Raw genomic sequence first — 23,070 nt, 5'->3', positions numbered from 1 at the left:
TTTGATATGTGGACGTAGGTCATAGGTCAAACAACCTTAATTCTCTAAGTCTATTTTCCTTGTTCTCATTTTTCTCTCTAAATTATAAGTTGTATTAACCATATCAACATACTAAAATATATATATATATATATCATTTCTGATCAAAGCTTAGCCCACCAACAAAAATTAAAAAGTACAAAAAGGAGTTAGTTATAAATTAATTAGAAAAAATTCACATATTCCCTCAAATTACTACTCAGTTAACAATGCTATCAAACTTTCAATTAGGACAATGTTTCCCTCAAGGTTATCAAAAGACAAAAAATGACTCTAAATTTGTGTGAATAAGACAAAAATACATTTATAAATTCGAGAATTTTTTTTTTGTTTTTTTAACAAAAATCGATTTGTTTTTTTAAAAAATTCCACTCCCTTTTTTTAAAAAAAATTTCTAGTTTTTTTTTTTTTTTTTAAAGATATTTTCATGGTTTGGGAAAAATTAACAATTTTTTTAGTTCGGACGACATTGTCGGTGGTAGTTTACATGGACTTTCTCCAAATTAATTTATGAAAATTATTCTTGTCTTTTGTTTTTTTTTTTTTTTTTCTTCTTCTTATTTTGGTCTCAATTTTCTCTCTCTCTCTCTCTTCAGTAGCTCACTTTATCCAGGAAGATATATAAAAACGAAAGAAATTAAACGAGAAGATTGTCCTACAACATTCATTCTATGTCGGTCAACGTTTCTACGCCAACCAGAGTTTTCAAAGTTTCTAGAAATGGGCTGAACCCGAACTGGGCTGACGAACCAGAATTTTGAAGCGATTCAAGTTTTTAGGCTTTTGCTTTGTCCAGCCCGACAACATGTTTTTAGCATCATACTTTTTTTTGTCTCAGTTTTTAGATATCATGGGGCATCCAACCAAATAGCAAAGATGGCGCACTTGTTTCTCAGTCGTAGATGAAGAACCAGTGGTGGGGAGCAACACCACCCACATATCCACATATGGTTTCTCTGCCATTTTGGTCCCAAGAAACACAATGGGTCTCGGTTTCAGGCTAAATCTCAAGTGGCGTTTTCCGACTCAGTCCCATTCTCTCACCAATTCACCCTTCAGGATTTCTTCTTCTTCTTATGGTGAGTTTACTGGCTCTGTACCTCGTTTCATGCATGCTCTCCCAAAGAAAGAAGGAAAAATGGGAAGAAAACTACTTGTTCTGCTGTGATTAATTTTTGAATGGTAATTTTTAATCTCATCAATTTTTCATTGCAATAGTCAGTTGTGCTTGAATTTAGTTATATACTCGCTTCCCCATTATCTGGAAATCCATGCTTAAGCTAAGAAAAAAAAAAGTATCAATAGCAGACTTAAGTGCAGAAATGGACCTCGCAAGCTGATCACCTTAAAGAGTATCATTGGCGATTGAATTTTAGAGTTTGCTCTAGGAACTGGGTTCTTCTAATTCTAAGGGCTTGGCCATTAGACATGAATTCTTTTAGGAACTTTAGTAATATCTCGCGGAGTAATTTTCTGAAGTATAGGGTTTCACCTCTTTAAGGAGGGTATTAGACATCAGCAATTTGAAAGAGCTATGTACATTGTTATCATCTTGTGAGGATGAAATATATTTGACCAGGATACACTTTAACATGACCCGACGAGAAACACAATGTGATTTGAATTTATTTCCTTTGAGAAAGGCTGTGCTAAGAGTTGTCATTGCTGCTATGTGAACTTCATTAAGATTTTGTTTTTTCTAAAAGTGTTTTGATTTAGTACTCAGGTACTTCCTATGACTTGGCAATTTCATATGTGTTGGGAGTTTGTCAATAAGTTTTCAAAATTTAGCCTGTCGTTTTTATTGAAATTTGCCAAACATGGTTTAAGTTCAACATTGCTTTATAATTCCATCACAGTTACTTTGTAGAATGATGAAGTCAAACTCGTCAAGTTGATTTCAATAGGTTTGGTTGTTTGTATGGGTGAACAACTTAAGTTTTCATTGTGAATCTTTATCATGCCCAATTGGATCAGGTTGTGGGTGAATTGAATCTAGAAATACTTTCTTGTTCGCTTTTCCCTTTCTAGTTAGGTGATCCTATTGTATACTTCCGGTGTACTTTGGGGTGCCTTTACGCTTTCAATAAGACTGATTATTACTTATCAAAAAACTTGCTACACCAACTAATTATAGATTCGTCATTGTTTTTTGGGAAATTATATATAAACTCCTTAGGTCAACGCGCTTTTATTAAAAACTCCCTAAGTGTTTTTTTTTTTTTCGGAAATTGACTCCCTGGGTTAATCGAAACTACAATAAACTCTCTGCCGTAAAAAATTTTTAACAGCCGTTAAGGCCACTCAAAACTCTCCGTTTTATCTAATTAAAATATTAATTTAATTTAAAAAATTAAATCTTTAAAAAAAATTGAGGGGTGGCCAGGGGGTGGCGGTAACCCCTGGCCAACCCCCCAACCCCTATGGGGTGGCAGTAAGCCACCCCAAGAGTGGTTTGCCCACCCCTGGGGTGGCCGCACGGGTTGGCCAGGGGTGGCACCGCCACCCCCTGGCCACCCCTCAAATTTTTTTTTTTTTTTTTTTTTTAAGATTTAATTTTTTAAATTAAATTAGTAAAAAATTAATATTTTAATTAGATAAAACGGGGAGTTTTGAGTGGCCCTAACAGCTGTTAAAAATTTTTGACGATAGGGAGTTTATTGTAGTTTTGATTAACCAGGGAGTCAATTTCCGAAAAAAAACACTTAGGGAGTTTTTAATAAAATCGCGTTGACCTAAGGAGTTTATGTATAATTTCCCTTGTTTTTTTTTGTCATTAATTTACTATTCTCTTTCCCCTTTATAATCTGCAATTACAATTTGATATAAATACTACATAATGTGATACTAAGCTTGAGTTGGTGAGATAACTTTATTTAGTATACTTTCTAACTGATCTGCATTCTCGAACACTTTGTGTTTTCCACTTCAACAAAGAATGCATGAGGAAGATCAAATATCCCACCATGTTTGGCAATTTAGGTAGCAAGAAATGATAAGAAGTGAAGTGGTGGGAAGAGGAGATGGGAAGAGAGGTGTTGAAAACTGAAATATGACTTCTCTTTTCCTGTTTGGATATAACAAGGACGATTGGGTTTCTTCTACATGAATTGCATTCTTACTGTTTTTGCTTTTCTCTATTCTTTTAAACTAAGTAGGGGTATTTCTGTGGCTACGAGAAAAAGAAAAAATTTCACTTGCTTTATTATGCCACTTCCCACCACTTTTGGTGAGAAGTAGAAAGTAGGTCCCATAGGAAGTTTAGCCCTCCCGCTTCCCTCCTCATGTAACATGTTTCTCACTTAAATATCCAAACATGGAAAATATTTATCAGCTTGATCCATTTCACTTCTCATCTATTCCTTCCAACCACTTTCTTCGATCCAAACACAATGCCTGGGTTTTAATTCTGCGTTCACCATCAATTGTATAAATTGGCATTGGCCTGTGTTATGCTTATTATTATTTTGTTATATCATAATTTTTACTTTTGAATATAAAATGAACAGTTAGAGGCAAGGAGGCTTCTTTCAACTTGACAAGGCAGTCTTTCGTGTCTGTTATTTCTGATGAGAGTGAGGCTTCTTACAAAGATCCTCTGAAAGCATACATGTGTTCACCTGCTGCTTCAAAATTCTCGGAGAATGATTTTTCAGAAATGGAAGACAAGAAGGTTTGTCATTGTTTGAGTTTTCATAGGCAAATTGCATGCAATAATATCTCAAGCACAAATTGTGTGTGTGTGTGTATAGAATAATTAACCAACTAACAAAAATGTTACCGATAAATATATACCATGTATGCATATATACAATACATACATGCATGCATATTTATTACCATATAACCCCTACTACCTAGGTGGCTTAGCTTGTATACTTCCTATGTACATGGGGGCGCCTTACGATTTTAATGATATCTCAATTAAATCGAGAAGTTGTCCAAATTTTTTTCTTTACTTATCAAAAAAAAAAAAAAAAAATGATATCTCGATTAATTATATATATATAACATATACCTATCAGACTGTGTCCTACCTTTTGAAATTGTAGAATCAGCATTTCCTCAGTATATCATGTCCATATCCCATATCTGTATATATGCTTCATACTATGTCCAACTTTTTTAAATTGTCGAATCAGCATTTCCTCAGTATATCATGTCCACATGCCATATCTGTTTATATGCTTCATACCTGCATCTTATCTTGAGGGCACTCATTATGCAACTATCTTTTTGCTATTTGAAATCTTATTGTAGGTCTTATCTTTCATAAAAATATTAAGAAGCGGTCATACAGTAGTCTACATAACATGATTGATGATACCCAGGTGCCTGTTAAAGAGGACAAATGTACTTCCTCCACGAGCTTAAAGGTGTACAGGACAGCACATTTCAAGTTGTTAATGGAAAATACTCACGTTTTAGAGAAAACTTTTGTTGATTCAGACAACCTAGGGTTAGAAAGAGATATTCTTCTGCAGCTAGGGAGACTCGGAGCTATAAACTTATTCAATACCTGTCTATCAAGGACCCTTAAAATCTCAAATGTTTTGGATTTGTCTGATGTGCCTACTGAGCATGTTGGAGAGCACAAGATGAAAAGCGAAGTAGATGATCATATAGGAAAAGTTATTGTTCACTCTGGGAAAATGAAAGAAAGAAAATCAAGAAGAGAGAGAACATTGAAAAATGCCAGTGAAATTTCTTTTCTGTCAATGCCCTCAAAAACCATTGAGAAACGTTTTGGAAAGCCTACCGTTTCATCTGTAAAAAGAGCATCAAGGTCTAGAGGTAGAAGGCTAAAGGTTACCAGGAATGAGGCTGAAATGTCAAGGGGGGTTAGGGTAAGCGTTAATCTTCCTGGACATAAATGTATTTTACTGTTCATGCTCCAAAAAATTCTTAAATCTATATTCTGCATCATTACAGGTGGTTGCGGACTTGGAGAGAATCAGAAGAACTTTGGAAGAGGAAACTGGGCGGGTAGCCAGCTTGAGTTGCTGGGCAGAAGCAGCTGGACTTGATGAAAAGGTGTTGCAGCAGCATTTGCATTATGGTTGGTATTGCAGGGATGAGCTTATACGGAGTACTCGCCCCTTAGTTCTATACCTTGCAAGAAACTACAGAGGTCAAGGAATAGCTTTGGAAGACTTATTTCAGGTTTGTTAGGCATGTTTCCCTTGTATACTGGATTACCTTGTTTGTTGATAATTTCTAGGACGCTTTTTGAATTGAAAAATTGGTGTATAGCTTGCATGAGGATGCGATACTTGTTTGGACAGTGATAAATAATTGATCTCTGTTTACCTTAGAAGTGTGTAGAATTGAAAAGTGTTGATGATGTTTTTGTCAAGAAGCTTATGGGGAGTAATTCTTTTAATTACTGTTTTACAATATGAGATACTTCTGTATACAAGCAAACAATAAAGCCTGGATGAAGGAAAATATGTTCAATATAATAAATTCAAATTTTTTACATATTTTTTACTTATCAAAAAAAATATAATAAATTCAAATAGACAAATACGCAGGATGTGTCCTTGAGCATAGGTTTTAGGTTGTTGCCATCTCTCACATCTCGCGCTTGAATAAAATCGTGATTCTCATGTTTGCATCCACATATGAAAAATTTAATTCGATTTCCTAGTTACTTTTTCTTGCTAGTGCAGGAGTTTCTGAGTCAAAATTTGTGACACCGTGGTTTCATAATGGGAAGATGAGGAGCCCACATAAAGTAGATAGTTTATGAAGACATTCATGAGCACTGAGTCTAACATTGCTTACTTAGTAAGTGAAATTGGGCTTTATAAATAATTCTAAAGAAGCTCCAAATTGACTAATCATTTTTAAGTAGTAGCGCAGATGTAGCTAATGCTTTTCTTGGGTCGTTACAAAATTGCTTTGAGATACGTGACCTATTGTAGATCTTTGCAAATTCAACACTAACAATCCATCCCTCTCCTCCGAAGGGAGATTTAAGAATGACACTTGTATCTCTTCAAAGCATAAATTTATTCGCATTATAAATCTTCTTAGAGCCACTCATTTTTTATCTGAAGCTTGTGATTCCACTTTGACTATGAATAGAACTTTTAGATTTTACAAATAAAAAAAAAATAATAATAAAAAAAAGGTGACAAATAGAAAGATGGGTTAGAAGCATTTGCTTGACAAAGGAGCTTAATTTGGAATAAAATCCAATCATTCTTAGTTACCAACTTATAATTTAGATTACATGTCAAATGAGAAAGGTGCATATAATAAGGAGCTTTTCAAACTTTCATGAAATTATGCATCACTAACACTTAGGTTTAGATAATCAATTTTTAAATGAAAACAAATCCATACACATTAACAATGTGGCAATACAGCTTATATATTTCATATGCCACCTGGTGGCAGCAAATCTGTGGAGTACACTCTTCATATGCCATGAAATTTTAAAGCAGTCAGATTGTGTGGTGGTTTTGATGGCAATGGGGCATGAATTACTTAAATATTTTTGGCAACATATTTTCTTCAATATTGCTTTATTCTTTTATTTTTCAATGGCTACTTAGAGCAATGCATATGGGCAAGATTATACTGAAGATCATCAATGACAAGTCTGTAGGTGCAGCTTTCTTTCATGCTGAGATTTATAATTGTATGAAACTTAAGAATGTATACGTATATATACGCATATATATTTCATATCTATACCCTATTTACTTGGTTTCTCACTTGGGAAGATTTATGAGTTCACTTTTCCCCTTTTTTGCAGGCCGGAAATCTGGGAATCCTCCAAGGTGCTGAAAGGTTTGACCATACCAGGGGTTACCGATTTTCAACCTATGTCCAGTACTGGATAAGGAAATCAATGTCAAGAATGGTAGCACAGCATGCTAGGGGAATCCAAATTCCTGTATGTTGCTCTCTTCTTTTAGATCTTGGTTCTATGTCCAAATAGAACCCTCATTTCCTGTATGCTACTCTTTTCTTTGTGACATCCAGAGGTTGATCCAAATGTTTTCCATTTTTTTTTTTTTTTTAAATCATGCCTCATAGTGCACATTAAGCAGCACAATAAATAAGATACAGAAAGCTCGAAAAGCTCTTTACAGAAGCCACAGGAAATACCCAGATGATGATGAAATTGCAAAGCACACTGGTCTTTCTTTGGCTAAAATCAGATCGGCTAGTAAATGCTTCAGAGTTGTGGGTTCAATTGACCAGAAAATGGGAGAGTACATGCAATATAGGGTATGACTTAAATCCATCCTCTCTCTTTCTTATATGCATATTCATTTCGTCCATACTGTCAAGTTAATGTCTTGTTGTAAATTGAGATTTGTGTAACCTATTTTGTTTTGGGCTGTGGTCACTAAGTACTCTGGACATATAACAATTTTCGTATTATTCTGTCAATGGTTCTCTTATATAACAATAGGTGATGGGCTATGGTTTTAGAGAAAACTGGATGTTGGAAATTTCCTGGCAGCAACAATTTAGGTTTTCAAAGTAGGTTCTAAAGGGTTGGCTTCTGCCAAAAGCTTGAGAAAATCTTAGGTTCAAGGGTTTCAGGAAGTATGGGAGGGATATGGTTTGGGAGATGAAGAGGAGGAAAACAGAGAAGAAACTGGTAGTTGTTCCAAGTTGTGTGAATAGTGCTCGTGATAGTGTGCATGAATAGTTAACAAAAGATAAGAGGAAGGAAAGAGAAGGAAAGGGAAAGATCACACTAGGCAATGCTCACCTTCCATAAACTAAATTCTCGACTTTATTATTCAATTTTGAATTATTTGAGTAACAGTAGTACACATAAAGTCTAGATTTTAATGTCTCCAAAGGATTAAAACTCCTACTTTGACTAGTAAGTAAACTTCTATTTAGGTTAGACCAAATTCCACACATGAAAACTATAACTAAATAAGACTCATCTATTAATTAAATACAAATCTTGCCCAAAATTATGGTCCATAACAGCAATTATATAATTGTGAGAACACCTCGACCCTAGAAAAACCTGATAAATTGAACTAATTAACTCCAATGGACATGTTCTTGGACCAAAAGGCATCTTTTTTGGTTTTGCTTTAGGTGGAGTTTATTTTGGCATAAAACATTTTTGTGATTTTTCTTTCCTGATGTTTGGTGCAATCAGAAAATGTTGGTTAACACAAAACATTTTTGGGGTCAAATGGAAAAACCAAGCATTTGGGCTGGAAAATGGCTTCTGCTTTCACAAAGCAGGAGTCATTTTTTGCTCGATATATTTCTCTCTTGTGCTTCTCCCTCTTCCTCCCAAGTCCCAAGTGCCTTTTCCCTCCATTTGCATCTTCTCTCCCTCTAGTGCATAGTCCTCTTGTCCACGACTCTTTTTGGATTGACTCGGCTGCCATCTCTAGTCAACATCTCCTTTGTCCTTCACTCTACACCTCCTTTGTCCTTCGCACTCTTGCTGGATCTACTTGCCCACCCTCTCAACTCCTCTCTCCGCTGATCTGGAGGATCTGGTCATCCTCAACCTCCACCTACACTTCATCATTTTTGAGCTTTGACAAGTTGACCTTGAAGGTGTGGGCAGTTAGGTCTTGTTTGTCAAACTACACCACATTCCTCTACACTATTCACTTCATTTTTTTCAAAAAATCAACATCAAAATATTCTCACTTTTATATCACATCATTTACTTTTTATTACTATTCAAATAAAAAAAATCACTACAAAACAAAATTTTTCCACTTTCCAATACCACTTTTTCATTTTCCTATATCAATAATTATTTATTTATTTATTTATTTTTAAATATTTTTAACTATAAACAGTGTTGTGGGGTTTGTTGTTGTTTGCCAAACACCCTCATAGCATAGTCTTTTTTTTGAGCCCTTTCCCAAACACAACCTTAGTGTCTCTTTCCAATCAACCTTTGGGTGGGTGAACAACGACATTTCAAAAGAGTTTGAGAGGAGGGAGCATTGGGGGAGGAGGAAGCCCTCCGTAGAGTCCGACACGTCTAGCAAATTAGTCTAAGGCATTGGATTGAAGGCCAAAAATCGATGGAATCTTTAGGGGAATTTGGACTAGCTGAAATTGTGCCCCCCATTTCAGCCCCCCCCCCCCCTTTCCCTGGGGCGCCAATTGATCTACTACCTTCACATATGGAGTAACCATTTCTTTATTAGTCAATTTTATCACTGCTAAATCACAACTTGTTCGATAAGCTTAAGATACTAGGAAGAGGTAAATATAATCATTTAATCAAATAATTTAACATTGCTACTCATGTGTGGGCTCAAACTCCTTTTTTAATGGGTGAGGCCTAATACATAGAATATTTAATTAAAATGGGGAGTAAATAACGGAGTCAAGGTTCGAACTCGGGACTTTTTGCGCTGATATCATGTTCCCATAAATTTAAGCTAATAGGAAGAGGTAAATTTAATCATTTAATCAAATACTCTAACAATCACAAACAAAGTGTCAATCTACTTCTATATGCTTTGCATACTTATGGAATGCTAGGTTTGTGACTATATGTATGAGCGCCTTATTATCACATAAAAGTTCCATACGTGTTTCTACTTTAATCCCCATTTCTTGAAGAACATTTCTTAACCATATAAGTTTGCAAGATGTATTGGACATAACTCAATATTCTGTTTCAACACTAGATCTGGCAACAACAAGAAGTTTTTTACTCTTCCATGTAACTATATTTCCTCCAAGAAATGTACAATAACTAGTGGTAGACCACTAGACCTTCCGCCTAATGATGAACCAGTCCCATTTGCATTTGGAAAAACCTTCAGTACATTAGCAAGCATGATCTTTATATAAAATTCCTCGTCTTCGTGCTCCTTTCAAATACTTGAGAATTCATTGTTCTACAACCAATATGGCATTTTTTGTTTCTCAAGAAATTGATTAACCATACTGATTGCAAAGGATATGTCAAGCCTAGTAATTGCATTTGAAATAATATACCAAGGAAAGAGAGAAAAAGACACAGAGAGAGAGAGAGAAAAGAGAACCCAGAATTAGGGTTCTCCTCCTGCTTATGTTTTATTTATAGTTGCCACATATTGTAAAAATAGATAAACGCATGCCCCCCCAAAAATAATAATAATAATAATAAACACATCAACACTTCCCTTCAAGCAAAGATATTTCCCATGTCTAGCTTGCTTAAAATTGTATGAAAGGCCCTACTTGACATTCCTTTTTTTCAAGATATCAGCAAGTTGTTCCCCGGTCTTCACATATGGTTTGCAGATTATACCTGCTTGTAGTTTTTCTTTAGTAAAATTTCTTATCGATTTCGACATGCTTGGTTCGATCATGTTACTGTGAGCAATATTAATCGCAACTTTGTTATCACAATACAGTCTCATGGAATCTATGGAATCATATTCAAGTTCTTTCAATAGTATCTTCAACCATAACATTTCACACACTCCATGAGCCATCGCTCTGAATTCTACTTTTGCACTATATCTAGCAACCACCAACTGTTTCTTATGCCAAGTAACCAAATTACCTCCCTCAAATGTGCAATATCTTGATGTAGATTGTCTATCCATAATAGACCCAACCTAATGTGTAGACTATATAGACTTCTATTTTCAAGTGATTATGTCGGGAAAATAACAGTCCCTTACTTGGTGAGGATTTTAAGTAGCGAAGAATTTAGTAGACTGCTTCCATATGAGACTCACGTGGCAAATGCATAAATTGACTCACCACATTAACATATGCAATGTTGGGACAAGTGTGAGACAAATAAATCAACCTGCTAACCAATCGCTGATATATACCTTTGTCCGCCAGAGGACTCTTATTACTGTCACCCAACTTAACATCACCTCCATTGGATTATCAAAAGCTTTACATCCGAGCATCCTTGTTTCTTTAAGAAGATCAAGGATATATATCGATTGGGGGAAAAATATATTATGTTTCGACCTCGCTACTTCAATGCCTAGAAAATACTTCAAATTGCACAAGTCTTTTATTTCAAATTCTTTTGCAAGAGAATTTTTAAGTTTCATATCTCCTCATCGTCATTTTGTCACTACAATAACATCCACATACACGATGAGGGTCATTTCCTTTCCTCGAGAAGAATGTTCGATAAAAATTGTATAATCAATAATCAACTTGACTTTGTTTGTAATCAAATATTTGCATAGCTTGGGAAAAATGCTCAAACCATGCTCTCATAGATTGTTTCAGATCATACAACACCTTCTTTTGCGGTTTGCACACTTTACCCATAGAAGAGTAACATTCAAGCCCGTGAACAGCTTTCATGTATATTTCTTCTTCTAAATCGCCATGAAGATATGCATTTTTCGCGTCGAATTAATACAACGGTCAATCCAAATTGCTGTAACCAAAAGCATGAATTGAATTGAGTTTATCTTTGCTATTGGAGCAAATGTCTCCTCATAGTCAATTCTGTAGGTTTGTGTAAAACCTTTTGCAATGAGTTTGGCCTTGTTAGTTCCATGGAACCATCGGCCTTATGCTTTACAGTATACATTCACTTGGACCCAGCCGCCTTTTTCCTATTAGGCCATTCAACAAGATCTCATGTATTATTTTTTTATGAAGGGCTTTCATCTCTTTTTGCATTGCTTCCCTTAGTGCCTCTTGTAAAGTTTTAGGAATATACGCAGACGACAATTTGGACACAAAGGACCGGTGTGAGTGTAAAAGACACTGATTGGAAACAAAATTAGATATAGGATGTTAAGAAAATTACCTAACTCCTTTGTGTTGTGCAATAGGAAGGTTCATATCATTGATAATAGGTATTGAAGTATTTAAATCGAGGATGGAAGTAATATTACCTGAGTTAGGGTCAGATGTTCAACAAGTAGCATTGGGAATAATCTTACTTTTCTGGCATTTGGAGTAAACCCCAGCTCCACTGGCAGTTCAAACAACTCATCAGTAGGCGACTCATTGGCAAGCGGAATAGCAAGCAGCTGCTGTTTATCCAGCTCTGACACGGGAGCAGGGACAGCTAAAGGTTGATTCCTATTCCACTGGTTTGTGATAATCAAGGTGCTCTACATATTTTCTCCAACCCGAAAGGACTAGGCACATTGAAGTATCTTGCCATTTTTTCCAAGACAAGATATTGAGTGGCGACATAACCATACCATTTGTGAAGTTTTAGAAACAACTAGCTGATATTTTCACGAAGTCATTATGTATAAATCGGTTAGAGTCAATTTGTTCCAAGCTAGGCTTATATGACATATATGTTTCAGTTTGAGGGCGAGTGTTAGGCTACAATATGTTGTACTTTTCTAGAAGGAATTATCTCTCTACCAGCTGTTTCTACCGTCATTTTCAGAATATTTCCCAATCATTGTAACTAATTCTCCTATTATATGTGGAATGGATTGAAGGCTGCACAGTAGGAAATATACAGCTCTTCTTTATTCACGTTCCCTTACTTCTTCTTTTCCCTTAACATTGATAAACTGGAAATTATTAGTTCCAAGGGGAATGGGGGAAATTTGCTTCATTGTGTAGTCAAATTTTTTTACTTCCTCTGGAGGAGCAGAGTTAGGAGAAGGGGGTGAGTATACTTTGTTTTGATAGCAGGATTTTCTAAAACATCATGGGAAGTAGCCATTTTCATTTGAAATTCAAGTAACATTTCAAATTTTGTCAGAAGTTGTTGAGATGATTTTGTTAAATGTAAGTGTGTTATGGCAATCTGATGCAGGAAGTTACTCCTGATATGTCAATAAGGAGCCCTGAAGAAAGTGTGATGAGGCAACACATGAGAAAAGACATCCACAATCTTTTGAAAAGCTTGGATTCAAGAGAGAGACAAGTGTTGTTCCTGAGGTATGGACTTGAGGACTACCAGCCCAAATCACTTGCGGATACGGGAAAGCTTCTCCAAGTCACCAAGGAGTGGATACGGAAGGTTGAGAAGAAAGCTCTGACAAAGCTTAGGGATGAAGATATCCGCAGAGATTTAAGCCATTTTTTGGATATCTAGTTTCACCTTGTGTCTGTTACTCACCAGAAGGAATAGTTGGTATTAACCCAATCACTCTTTTAACTTTCTGTAAGCCCAAATGAGAAATGAGAAATGCTATTTATTACACTGGTATACGACTGCTATACAACTTGATAATATGGCAGTGAAAATTTGTACTTAGATTAGAATTTGAAAAAAAAAAAAAAAAAGGTTAATTTTCACTATCACGTCATCCTAGTTATTGTTGTCCTAAAAGTTTAAACTGATAGGAAGAGATGAATTTAATCATTTAATCATTATTCTAATATTTCTCCTCACATGAAGGCTTAATACTAATTTTTAATAGGTGAGGCCTAACATATGAAATATTTAATTAAAATTGGAGGTGCATGAAGGAGTCAAGGTTTGACTTCAGGACCCTTGGCTTTGATACCATGTTAAATCACCCTTGTCTTAAAAACTTAAGCTGATAAAAAGAGATGTATTTAATTATTTAATCAGTATTCTAAATTTCTAATAATTATATGGTGATTGTATAACAGTCTACCAAGTAACATTACTTTTTCAAAATAAGTCTCCTTCTGCAGCTGTCTTCATCGTCTTGTCGGCATGTGATGACATGGTGCGTGTATCAGCCATGTTCGTTTGTGTTTTTTCGCTTTTAGTTCTCAAGGCATACTTTAACAAACAATTCAAAACGCTTTTAAAAATACAGAAACTGTTTTTATTTTTATGTCTTATTATAACATTTTTTTTCAAATTAAAAACAAAAAAACACATTCATAACATACTAACAAACATACCCGATTAATTCCCATAACATTGTACTCTATCTTACCAGATTAATGCCATTTGTTTCTAGTATTGTGAGTTGGTTTAGTTTTCAACGTGCCTGTCGAGTCATATCTTACCAGATTAATGCCAGTTGTTTCTAGCATTGTGAGTTGGTTTGGTTTTCAACGTGCCTGTCGAGTCATGAATGTCATATCTTGACTATATATGAAATATTAATGATGAAGATCATATTTGGTGCGTAAGATTTTGTAAATGTTGTTGATCATTAGGATTAAGAAAAGCAAATTAATTTAGTAATTTAAATATAAACCGAAATAGGCAATTTGAATCACCCCAAAGATCTGAAGTCCATATGCATCAAACTGCAACCACTAGATGTTTTAGAGCATTCTTAATAGCCTCATTAATTAATTAATTAATTAATTTTTTTCTTTTCGGTAAGTCAAATCACAAAAACAAAAACAAAAAACGCTACCTAGCAGCCTCAGCAAAATAATGGTTTGGGTTTGTTAAATAAATAGTACTCACTATCTTTAGTGAATATTGTTCACTCACCAAATTAATGAATAAAAAAAATAATAAAACTTTCTCTCTTCCTTCATATTCTTTGAAAAACATTAAATAATAATAATAATAAAATCTTTAAAAAATAATATTTAAATAGAATAATAAAAGTTGATAGTTAAAATGGTGAGGTTGTTGTGAGTGCTTTAAAAAAAGCTGGTAGTTTTATATATATATATATATATATATATATATTTTAGTGAGTAAAATTTGAGGAGATTGCTAATAATGCTTTTATATTTGATTATTTTCTAGTTAGATGAAAAACGTGTTCAAGAATAAATCTAATTTATCTTGAGGCATAAAGAAAAAGTTAAAATGAGGCTTTTTTTTTTTTTTTTTTTAATTATAGTATAATAATATAATAAATTTTTATTGAATATAAAATATGAAAAAATAATTATGCTCACTTTTTGAGATGCAAAGTTACTAATCAAATCTTTTTATACAAGTTTTGTAATTATATTAATCTTAATAGATAATATAGTTAATTCATTTAATCTTTTTATGATGTTGGTCACAAATAAGATTTTATTTATTTTGTTTTGAAAAAATTCTTTTTGCAGAAACAACTATTACAAGTATTGTCAATAATATTCTAAAAACAATGCAAACATTTGAAAAAGAGTTTTAATTTTGTTATATAATTTAATATTTCAATTAGAGTATTAGTTTCTTGCTGTAGAACTTCTTTTAATACTTTTAATTCATTAGTGTCAAAATATGTACTATATTTTAGAAAATTATCAGAATATGTTTTTCTTTTTTATTCTATGCCCTTATTGCATGCCAAGTGGCCTTTTCTCTCTCTTTTTTTCAAGGCCTTTCACCTTCTCCTTCCTTTTCTTTTTTTTGGGCAAATTTAACCTATAGGAAGCCCTTATAAAATAGGGGGCCTTATGTAGGGACCTCACTTGCCTATAATATCACACATTCGATGTTGATGTTGTAACCTTTGTTGTTACCTACTACTACATACTTGTAAACTATTGAGAAGTCATCGATATCCCCAATGAAGTTAGATATATATACATTCATATTTCCATCATTAATTATAAATATATGGCCATTTTTGTCTTTCTCATCAATTTTTTTCATTAGTATATAAATATATGACCCTTTTTGTCTTTCTCATCAATTTTTTCATTAGTAGCCATTATCTCACTCAGTTGGCGTGAATTGTGGACTTGACTCTCTCTCACTTTAATGCACCAAAAGTAGGAGTGACTATTCAGCATTTGAAAATTTGATAATGAGAAGACTACCGGTTTATACCTAATTTTTTTTTTTTGTGCGTTTGGCATTGCGATTTTATAGATAAAAAATGTGATTTTAAACCAAATAGCAAAAAATTGATTGTTTGGGATTATATTTTTTAAAAAATTGCGATATGAAAAAACAAAAAATTTCTGTTTTTAAGTAGCAGGTAAGGATGTGTTTTTTTTTAAAACGTATGATTTTAAAAGCTAAACTGTAATTTTAAATGCAGAGTCGTGATTTTGCCAAACAATTAGTTGCATTTTTAAAAATCATGTTTTCAAATTCTACATTTTAACATCGCTATTTTTATATTGCATTTTTTAAATCGTAATCTCAAATAAACAAAATTAGGTATGTATTGCCAAAATTTTGAAAAAGTGGACAAATAATAATCTGAAATTAAAAGTTTTAATGGGTTAATCTTTAAACAATGAGGCTCTCAATAAGTCCATGACCATGGGCCACATTGTGAAATATCTTGAGTCCTCCACCACCGGCAACCTCCAAAAGCGTTGAAGGGAGATGGATGGTGACCTGTCACTATGGTTGGTGCTGGGCTTTTGCGTAAAAACAGCAAAAGAAGAATCAACGATAAAGCACACCCGTGTTGCCGAGTCTACGTATTTCTCTGTCCACTACTAACCCTATCCCTATCCTTCTCCTTATGCTTTCTAAATTCCTTTCTAGATGAAACCAATTCTTTTTGATTTATTGTATGGTAGATGTTGTCATTTTCTTTCCTATTTAATACAAGAAAAAGGGTTACAAGGAGTTGTTGTCATGTTACTGTCAGCGAGATTGATGTGATTAACGTTGTGTTAATATAGGGTTTATTTAGAGACGAATGATGTGACAAGTTGCTGACCTTTTGGGTTTTATTTATTTATTTATTTTTTAATATATAACAAATAATTCGCACTATCTACGAGAATTTTTATTATAATTTAATTTTAAAATTAAAATTTATTTTTATCATACTTTTCATTATAAGTTTAAAATATGTGTAAAAATAAAGCAAAACATTTAAACCAACAATTTATGAAGATTGTCTTTTAGTTTTCTCGTCGATATATATATATATATATATTTTAAATTTTTGGATGCATTGGGTTGAGTAGATTGGCAATACTTGTAAAGCATTTGGTATTTCAATTCATTATCATCATATGATTGTGCATCTTCAATAGGTGTCATTATCTTCATATGATCGTTCATCTTCAATAGGTGAGGCAAGAGGTGTCTGTTATATATTAGACCATATTATTGTTGCAATGCTTCACCCCAACGACATAATATTGTTTGCTTTTGGCTCTCTCGAACCAGATTCCCCAAGATGGGTGAAGCAAGCTTAACTACGAAGTTCTAATAGGTTCATGGTTATCATGGCTTTAAAACACATTATATCAAAAATGGTGCAAATATACATATAAGCACATATTGGGAATATGGTGTCTAGCCCACATAGAGTTGGTGGCTTATAAAGATAGTCATGAGTGTTAAGTCTTACATTGCCTAATTATTAGTTGAAATTAGACTTTATAAAGAATTAAAGAGAAGTTCTAAATTGACTAGTCATATTGGGGTGATAACGCAGCTGTTGCTAGTGCTTTTTCCTTGAGTCATTATAAATGGTATCAGAGTAAGGTTGTAATGCCAGGCCATGTAATATTAAAACACTGTATGGCGTAACCCTGGCGAGGACGTCGAGAGTTTAAGAGAGAGAGTTTGTAACACCCTTACCACATATTGGGAAGATGATGTCTAGCTTATATAGAGTGGATGATTTATAAAAATAGTTATGAGTATTAAGTCTCACACTATATTATTACTAGGTGAAACTAAGCTTTATAAAGAATTTTAGAGAAGCTCTAAATTGATTAGTCATTTTGAGGTGATAGAGTATATGTGACTAACGTTTTTTCTTGGCTCATTACAATTGCAATTGGAAACCAACCCTAATGTACTTTTGTCATGCCTTCATAATTAATTAATTCTAGTATTAATTCAGAGTGTTATTCGTAGCGCTTTTAGTTTAATTAACTAGAAGTGCTACCTATACAACAAATATCATAATAAAATGCAGCGAAAAGTGAACTATTGATCTGAATTGAAAGGCTAAATATCTCAGTTTTTTTTTTTTTTTTTTTCCTATTATCAATACAAACCAAAGCCTCTAATTTCAAACAATTCAAATACAATATTATTTCCAAGAATACAAAAGTTTATAAATGATATACATAAATATGCTTCTACAAGCCTTATCTCAGCTTACCAAGCCTCGTGAATGGCTATAATCTACGTTCTTGGAGTTATCATGCGTTGTAAAACAAATATGTTTTACATGTAGAAAAATAACTATATAAATCCATAACTTAATAAGTAAATCACCACGAAGCTTAATATATGCAGTGAGTCTACTTTAGTTGGATATAAGTATAAATATTAGACATCTTGGAAACGTTATGAGCTTTGAATAAATTATTCTTGGAAATCATTATCCCACTTATTGTGCAAGTAGAGAAAAATAGTACATTTATAAAAACAGTTAATGTATAACTCCAGTGACAACATATTTTAGTTTAAGGCAAAAAAAATCATGTTGATAAAGTATGCAATATAATAACAATAAATAAAGTACGATCCATAATTATTATCATTATGGCTTATGTGTACTCATAACTCTCTCACGGTAAGGTTTGCGCATCCGTATGAGACATCTAGTACAATGTCAATGCCCTCGTGAGGTACAATAGCCACCACCCTCTAGTCACTCGACCAAGTCCGACTTCAGGGGTGATACGCTGAATATTTAAGAAATGCATTTACCTGTCTTAATCAATTTGTATAAAACACTTGCTCTTTTAAAAAGGGCTTAAATAATTTTTAATAAAATCTAAATATCAATTTTAACTTATACTTTTTGACCAAACGTTCGACCATGGACCACAGAACGTTTGCTGAAACCCTAGTCTCGAATGTTCCACTCAGGACTATCAAATGTTCGATAAAAACCCCTAGAATCATAGTACAACAGTACATCGAATGTTCGGTAGTACACCAAACATTCGATCATCTATAAAAAGCAAATTTAACCTATTAGCCACCTCTTTTAGCCTTATCCACTCACCCACCCTTATATAAGGCCACCCCACGACCCTTCAAACACCACACCTTCCCCATGCTACACCCCACCCCAATTCTTGGGAGAGAAAGAAATCTTAGAGGGAGAAATGATTGATTTTGGTTTAAAGCCACCCTCTCCAAGGTAAGTCTTGTAGCTCAATTCATTTTCTTGTCATTGATATTCATGTGATTAATCAATAGACATAAATATAAACTTAAAAGATGTGCACCTTGAGAAGGTATTATTTAATTGCTTACCTTTCTCCTAGCTTGTTGCATATCTTCACATCCACATCTATTAGATCCAACATTTTATATATATATATATATATATATATATATATATATATATATATATATATATATATATATATATAAAGATGCTTACATTAACACAAATAGGTTTAAGTTTAGGGTTTAGTATAGTTAAACTTACACATGATGGGGGTTTAGTAGGTACATCAGCTTCAGTAGCAGGTTCCCTATAATTTGAGGCCCCAGTTTTCTTCTTTAGACATGTCCTCATATTGTGCCCCATTAATTTTCAATTCGTCGCGCCAAACTTTCTCATTCTATGCGGATTTTTGGGATCCCTTGACTCATCAGGAGCCGTTCTTCTAGCCTTCTTAGGTCTGCCCAGGGTCAACCTTGATTTAGGTGGTTCCAACTTATCCTGTTTGGTCCTTAACCACTGTTCCTCACTAGACATTAGATATATTATGGGCTCTTATGCCTTCTTGTACATCTCAAGACTATAACAATCATCCATATAATCCTCCGGCTTCCCTCCATTATACACGATTGTGGAAAATGCATATGAACATGGTATCCCAGTAATTTCCCATTTCCTGCATCTACACGTCTTTCTCCTCAAATCAACAACATTTTGTCTATTTTCTTTTTTCTATGCTTCAAATAAGCCATCACCAGCATATGTTGAAAGGTAGTTGATTGCCTCTTCTCCAGTTACCTCAAGCTTATCCACAATTATGGGGCACAACTTACTATTTAATGTTTTTATGCCATTTCTTTTAACCTGGCACCTTCTCATAAGATGCTTTCTAATCATCTCCATCATTGTCAAAATGAGCTTATCATGAGCCTTCAAAATGTATGAGTTGAACTACTAACTAATATTGTTGACAAGTAAGTCACGTTTTGGATAGTTATCAAACCATGATCTTGACCATCCACTGGGGTCAATCTTGTCTAAGTAATTGAAGGCATCAACATTGATACTCTTCAACTCTTCCATATGAAGTCTACAGTCGGCTTCAGTATAAGCCAATGCTACAGCCCACAACTTCTCCTTCAGGGCTAGCTCTTGAAACCCCTCATCACAAAAACTGGCATATAAATGCCTTATACAAATTCGATGATCCACCATTGGAATTACTACATCAAAACTTGGAATAAGACCCTAGAACATCAAATTTTAATTTAGGCTCCGTTTACTTCGACGTGAAATGGTTTCCAGAAAATGATTTCCACATTTTACGGTGTTTACTTCAACGTAAAATAGTGGTCAATGGAAAATATTTTCCTTTTGATTGAAAATTCTTCTTTAATTTTCAGAAAATGGTTTACGGTTTTGAAAACAATAAACCATTTTCCGACTTTGAACATCTCATTCTTAAATCGACGGACCTTGTCAAGACTCACCCAGAACCACACCGGGACTTGCACGGGACCCACTCAGGACTTGACCAGGACTCGCCCAGGACCTGCTCAGGACCCCGCTAGGACCTATCCAAGACCCGACCGGACTTGAACGGGACCCACTCGGACCTGCCTAGGTCCCACCCGGGACTTGCCCAAGACCCGCTCGAGACCCGATCGAGACCCACCCGAGACTTGCTTAGGACCACGCCGAGACTTGCCCGGGACCCACCAAAGACTTGACCTGGACCCGTCCGGGACTTGGCAAGGACCAGACTGGGACCCACCCGGGACTTGCCTGGGACCCCACCAGGACCTGCACGGGACCAGCCCAGGACTTGACCGGGACTTGACGGGGACCTAACGGGACCTTCCCAGGATTTGCCCGGCACTTGATTGGGACCCACCTGGGACTTGACTGGACCTGCCCGGGACTCGATCGGGACCCGCTCGGGACCTCGTCGGAACTTGACTGGGACCCACCCAGGACTTGATCGGGACTTGACCGGGACCTGCTTGGGACTTGCTAGGGGCTAGACCGGATCTCAGTCAATTCCCGGGCAGGTCCTGGCAAGGTCTCGGACAAGTCCCAGGTGAGTCCTAGTCAAATCCCAAGCGGGTCCCGGTAAAGTCCCGGCGAGGTCTCGAACAAGTCTCGAGCAGGTCCCTATCAAGTCTCGGGCAGGTCCCGGTGAGGTCCCGAGCGGGTCTTGGTCAAGTCCTGGCAGGGTCTCGGACACGGGTCCCGAACAAGTCCCGGATGGGTCCCAGTCAAGTCCCGGGCGGGTCTCGGCAGGGACCTTATTGGAAAAAAAATATATATAAAAAAAAAAAAATTATTTTCCGTGCATGCGGTAAACGTTGTAAAATGTTTTTGACATAAAATATTTTCAAAGAAAATGACTTGAAAATATTTTCCAACGGAAACTATTTTACGTCGAAGTAAACGGAGCCTTAGTGAGTAAAAAATAAAAGTACTGATATAATAAGATAATTTAATTTCTTATTGATATAAAAGTATTAATATAACTCACCGTTTGTCGGTCTGAAATGAATGTAGGCCTATTGTGCCTTTCGTGACACCCAAGATCGGACTCTAAGGTTTCCAAGAACCAAGACCAACTGTCTTTTGTCTCCGCTTTTACCACAACAATTGCAATTGGGTACATATTGTTGTTTTCATCCCTACCAATAACAGCCAACAATGTACCCTTGTGTGGGCCCTTAAGAAAACATCCATCTAAACCTATGACATGCATATAGCTATCTAGGAATCCTCTCTTCATGGTTGGGAGTAGGGGTGTAAACGAGTCAAGCTTGGGTGAGCTTGGCTTATCTGAGCTCGGCTTGTTTATTTTGGGGGCAGGCTTAGGCTTGAGCTCAACTCGAGCTTGAACATGGTGCACGGCTCGATAGGGTTGGAACCCTGTTCGAGCTCGACTAATTTTTGAATGATTGCATATAAATTAGGGTTTAATCTAAAGAAATTAAACCGACCTAGATGGAAAACAACAAATCTCAATGACAGTCGATGGGCTTTCAATCATCAAATACGTCTATTTCTTATGAAACATAGATAAGCAACAAAAAAGAAAGAAAAAAAAAGTGCACAAATTCAATATGATTTGTTAAAGAAATGAAGCATACCTAAATGGAATTACGCCTATACCATCTGTTTGATGCAGGTTTTGAGCAACTTCTGGGATCAGAAATCGCAATTGAAGGCAATATTGGGTGGCATTCTAAGAGAGAGAGCGATGAGAATATCTTTGTGTGATAAAATGGTGTCTTGTAGTGAAGGAATACTGCTTGGATTTGAAGTGAAGACGAAGGAGACAATAAGAACTCCATGATGCAGAGCTAAGTAGAGAGAGGTTGGGGGGGGGGGGGGGGGGTTAGGGTTGGGGAAAACATAGCCTTTTATATTGCTAGAATTAACGGATGCGATAAAATGTATTAGATCTAACGGTTGGAGATATTGCTAAAATTAACGGCTGCGATGGAATGTATCAGATCTAACGGTTGGAGAAAACATGTGTTTTTTTTTTTTTTTGTTATTATATAATCGGTTTTTAGTTTTATACCCTTAACAAAACTACGTCGTTTTTTAGTTCTCCAGATGCTCGGTTGGATCTCCAACTCCACTATAGCTCAGGATTTGTGGTGTTTTAAATTTGCTGGGGAGTGGATGATTGATTACCTGTTTGGTGAAGGGTGTCTCTATCCCAGCGAAGAGCTTGCTCACTTCTCTTTCTTTTCCATGGCATCTAGCTTGGGTCTAAGTTCTGCCAATCCTTTGTCTACCTTACCTTGCGAAGCCGTGATTGGTTGTGGTTCTGATGTTTTGCGGGAGTTTTCACCTCGGCGAGTATGACTGCATGAGGGAGGGCAACTCTCACCTTTCTGGCTGTGACCGTTAGAATGGAGGTCCCGGTTCTCGAAGTGATGACCGTGGTTTCTTTGCCCATTTGACTCTTCAGCCTGATTGGCTTAGGATGGAGACAGAAATCGAAGTCGCAGCTTCTCATTCTGCTGGATCAGAAACACCATTTGTGCTTCGAGAGAAGCGATGCGCTCCTTGTCGCCGGCATTCTGATGTGCCGTTGGTGGCCTTTGATTGGCCTGGGCCGATGGTTCTT

The 23,070-nt window shown here is 35.5% G+C and overlaps 1 protein-coding gene across 5 annotated transcripts; it reads left to right on the top strand.

The window, feature by feature from the left end:
• The first annotated feature begins 682 nt into the window (after positions 1 to 682).
• On the top strand, positions 683 to 13,162 carry SIGC (RNApolymerase sigma-subunit C). 5 transcript variants are annotated; one of them, XM_088510654.1, is made up of 7 exons: positions 683 to 1,118; positions 3,549 to 3,716; positions 4,300 to 4,886; positions 4,972 to 5,202; positions 6,806 to 6,946; positions 7,090 to 7,284; positions 12,767 to 13,162. In XM_088510654.1, exons 1-7 carry the CDS (start codon positions 1,022 to 1,024, stop codon positions 13,046 to 13,048), a joined length of 1,701 nt encoding a protein of 566 aa, XP_088366780.1. In that variant the 5' UTR covers positions 683 to 1,021; the 3' UTR covers positions 13,049 to 13,162. The 5 variants fall into 5 exon arrangements, with proteins under 5 accessions (XP_088366780.1, XP_059461279.1, XP_059461281.1 ...); XM_059605296.2 differs by having other exon boundaries at positions 685 to 1,118; positions 3,549 to 3,712; positions 4,371 to 4,886; XM_088510653.1 differs by lacking the exon at positions 683 to 1,118 and adding an exon at positions 1,135 to 1,221 and having other exon boundaries at positions 3,549 to 3,712; positions 4,371 to 4,886.
• The last annotated feature ends 9,908 nt before the right edge of the window (positions 13,163 to 23,070 follow it).

This window comes from Corylus avellana, chromosome 9, assembly GCF_965113065.1.
Source record: "Corylus avellana chromosome 9, dhCorAvel1.hap1.2, whole genome shotgun sequence".
Lineage (NCBI taxonomy): Eukaryota > Viridiplantae > Streptophyta > Magnoliopsida > Fagales > Betulaceae > Corylus > Corylus avellana.
This window is presented reverse-complemented; position numbering and strand designations above follow the sequence as displayed.

What these genes read in the sequence shown, in the direction of transcription:
- SIGC (XM_088510654.1), top strand. Translation starts at nt 1,022, where the DNA reads ATGGGTCTCGGTTTCAGGCTAAATCTCAAGTGGCGTTTTCCGACTCAG. An exon ending in CTTTGGAAGACTTATTTCAG is followed by an intron (nt 5,203 to 6,805) that starts GTTTGTTAGGCA and finishes CCTTTTTTGCAG; the next exon opens with GCCGGAAATCTGGGAATCCT. An exon ending in GAGAGTACATGCAATATAGG is followed by an intron (nt 7,285 to 12,766) that starts GTATGACTTAAA and finishes AATCTGATGCAG; the next exon opens with GAAGTTACTCCTGATATGTC.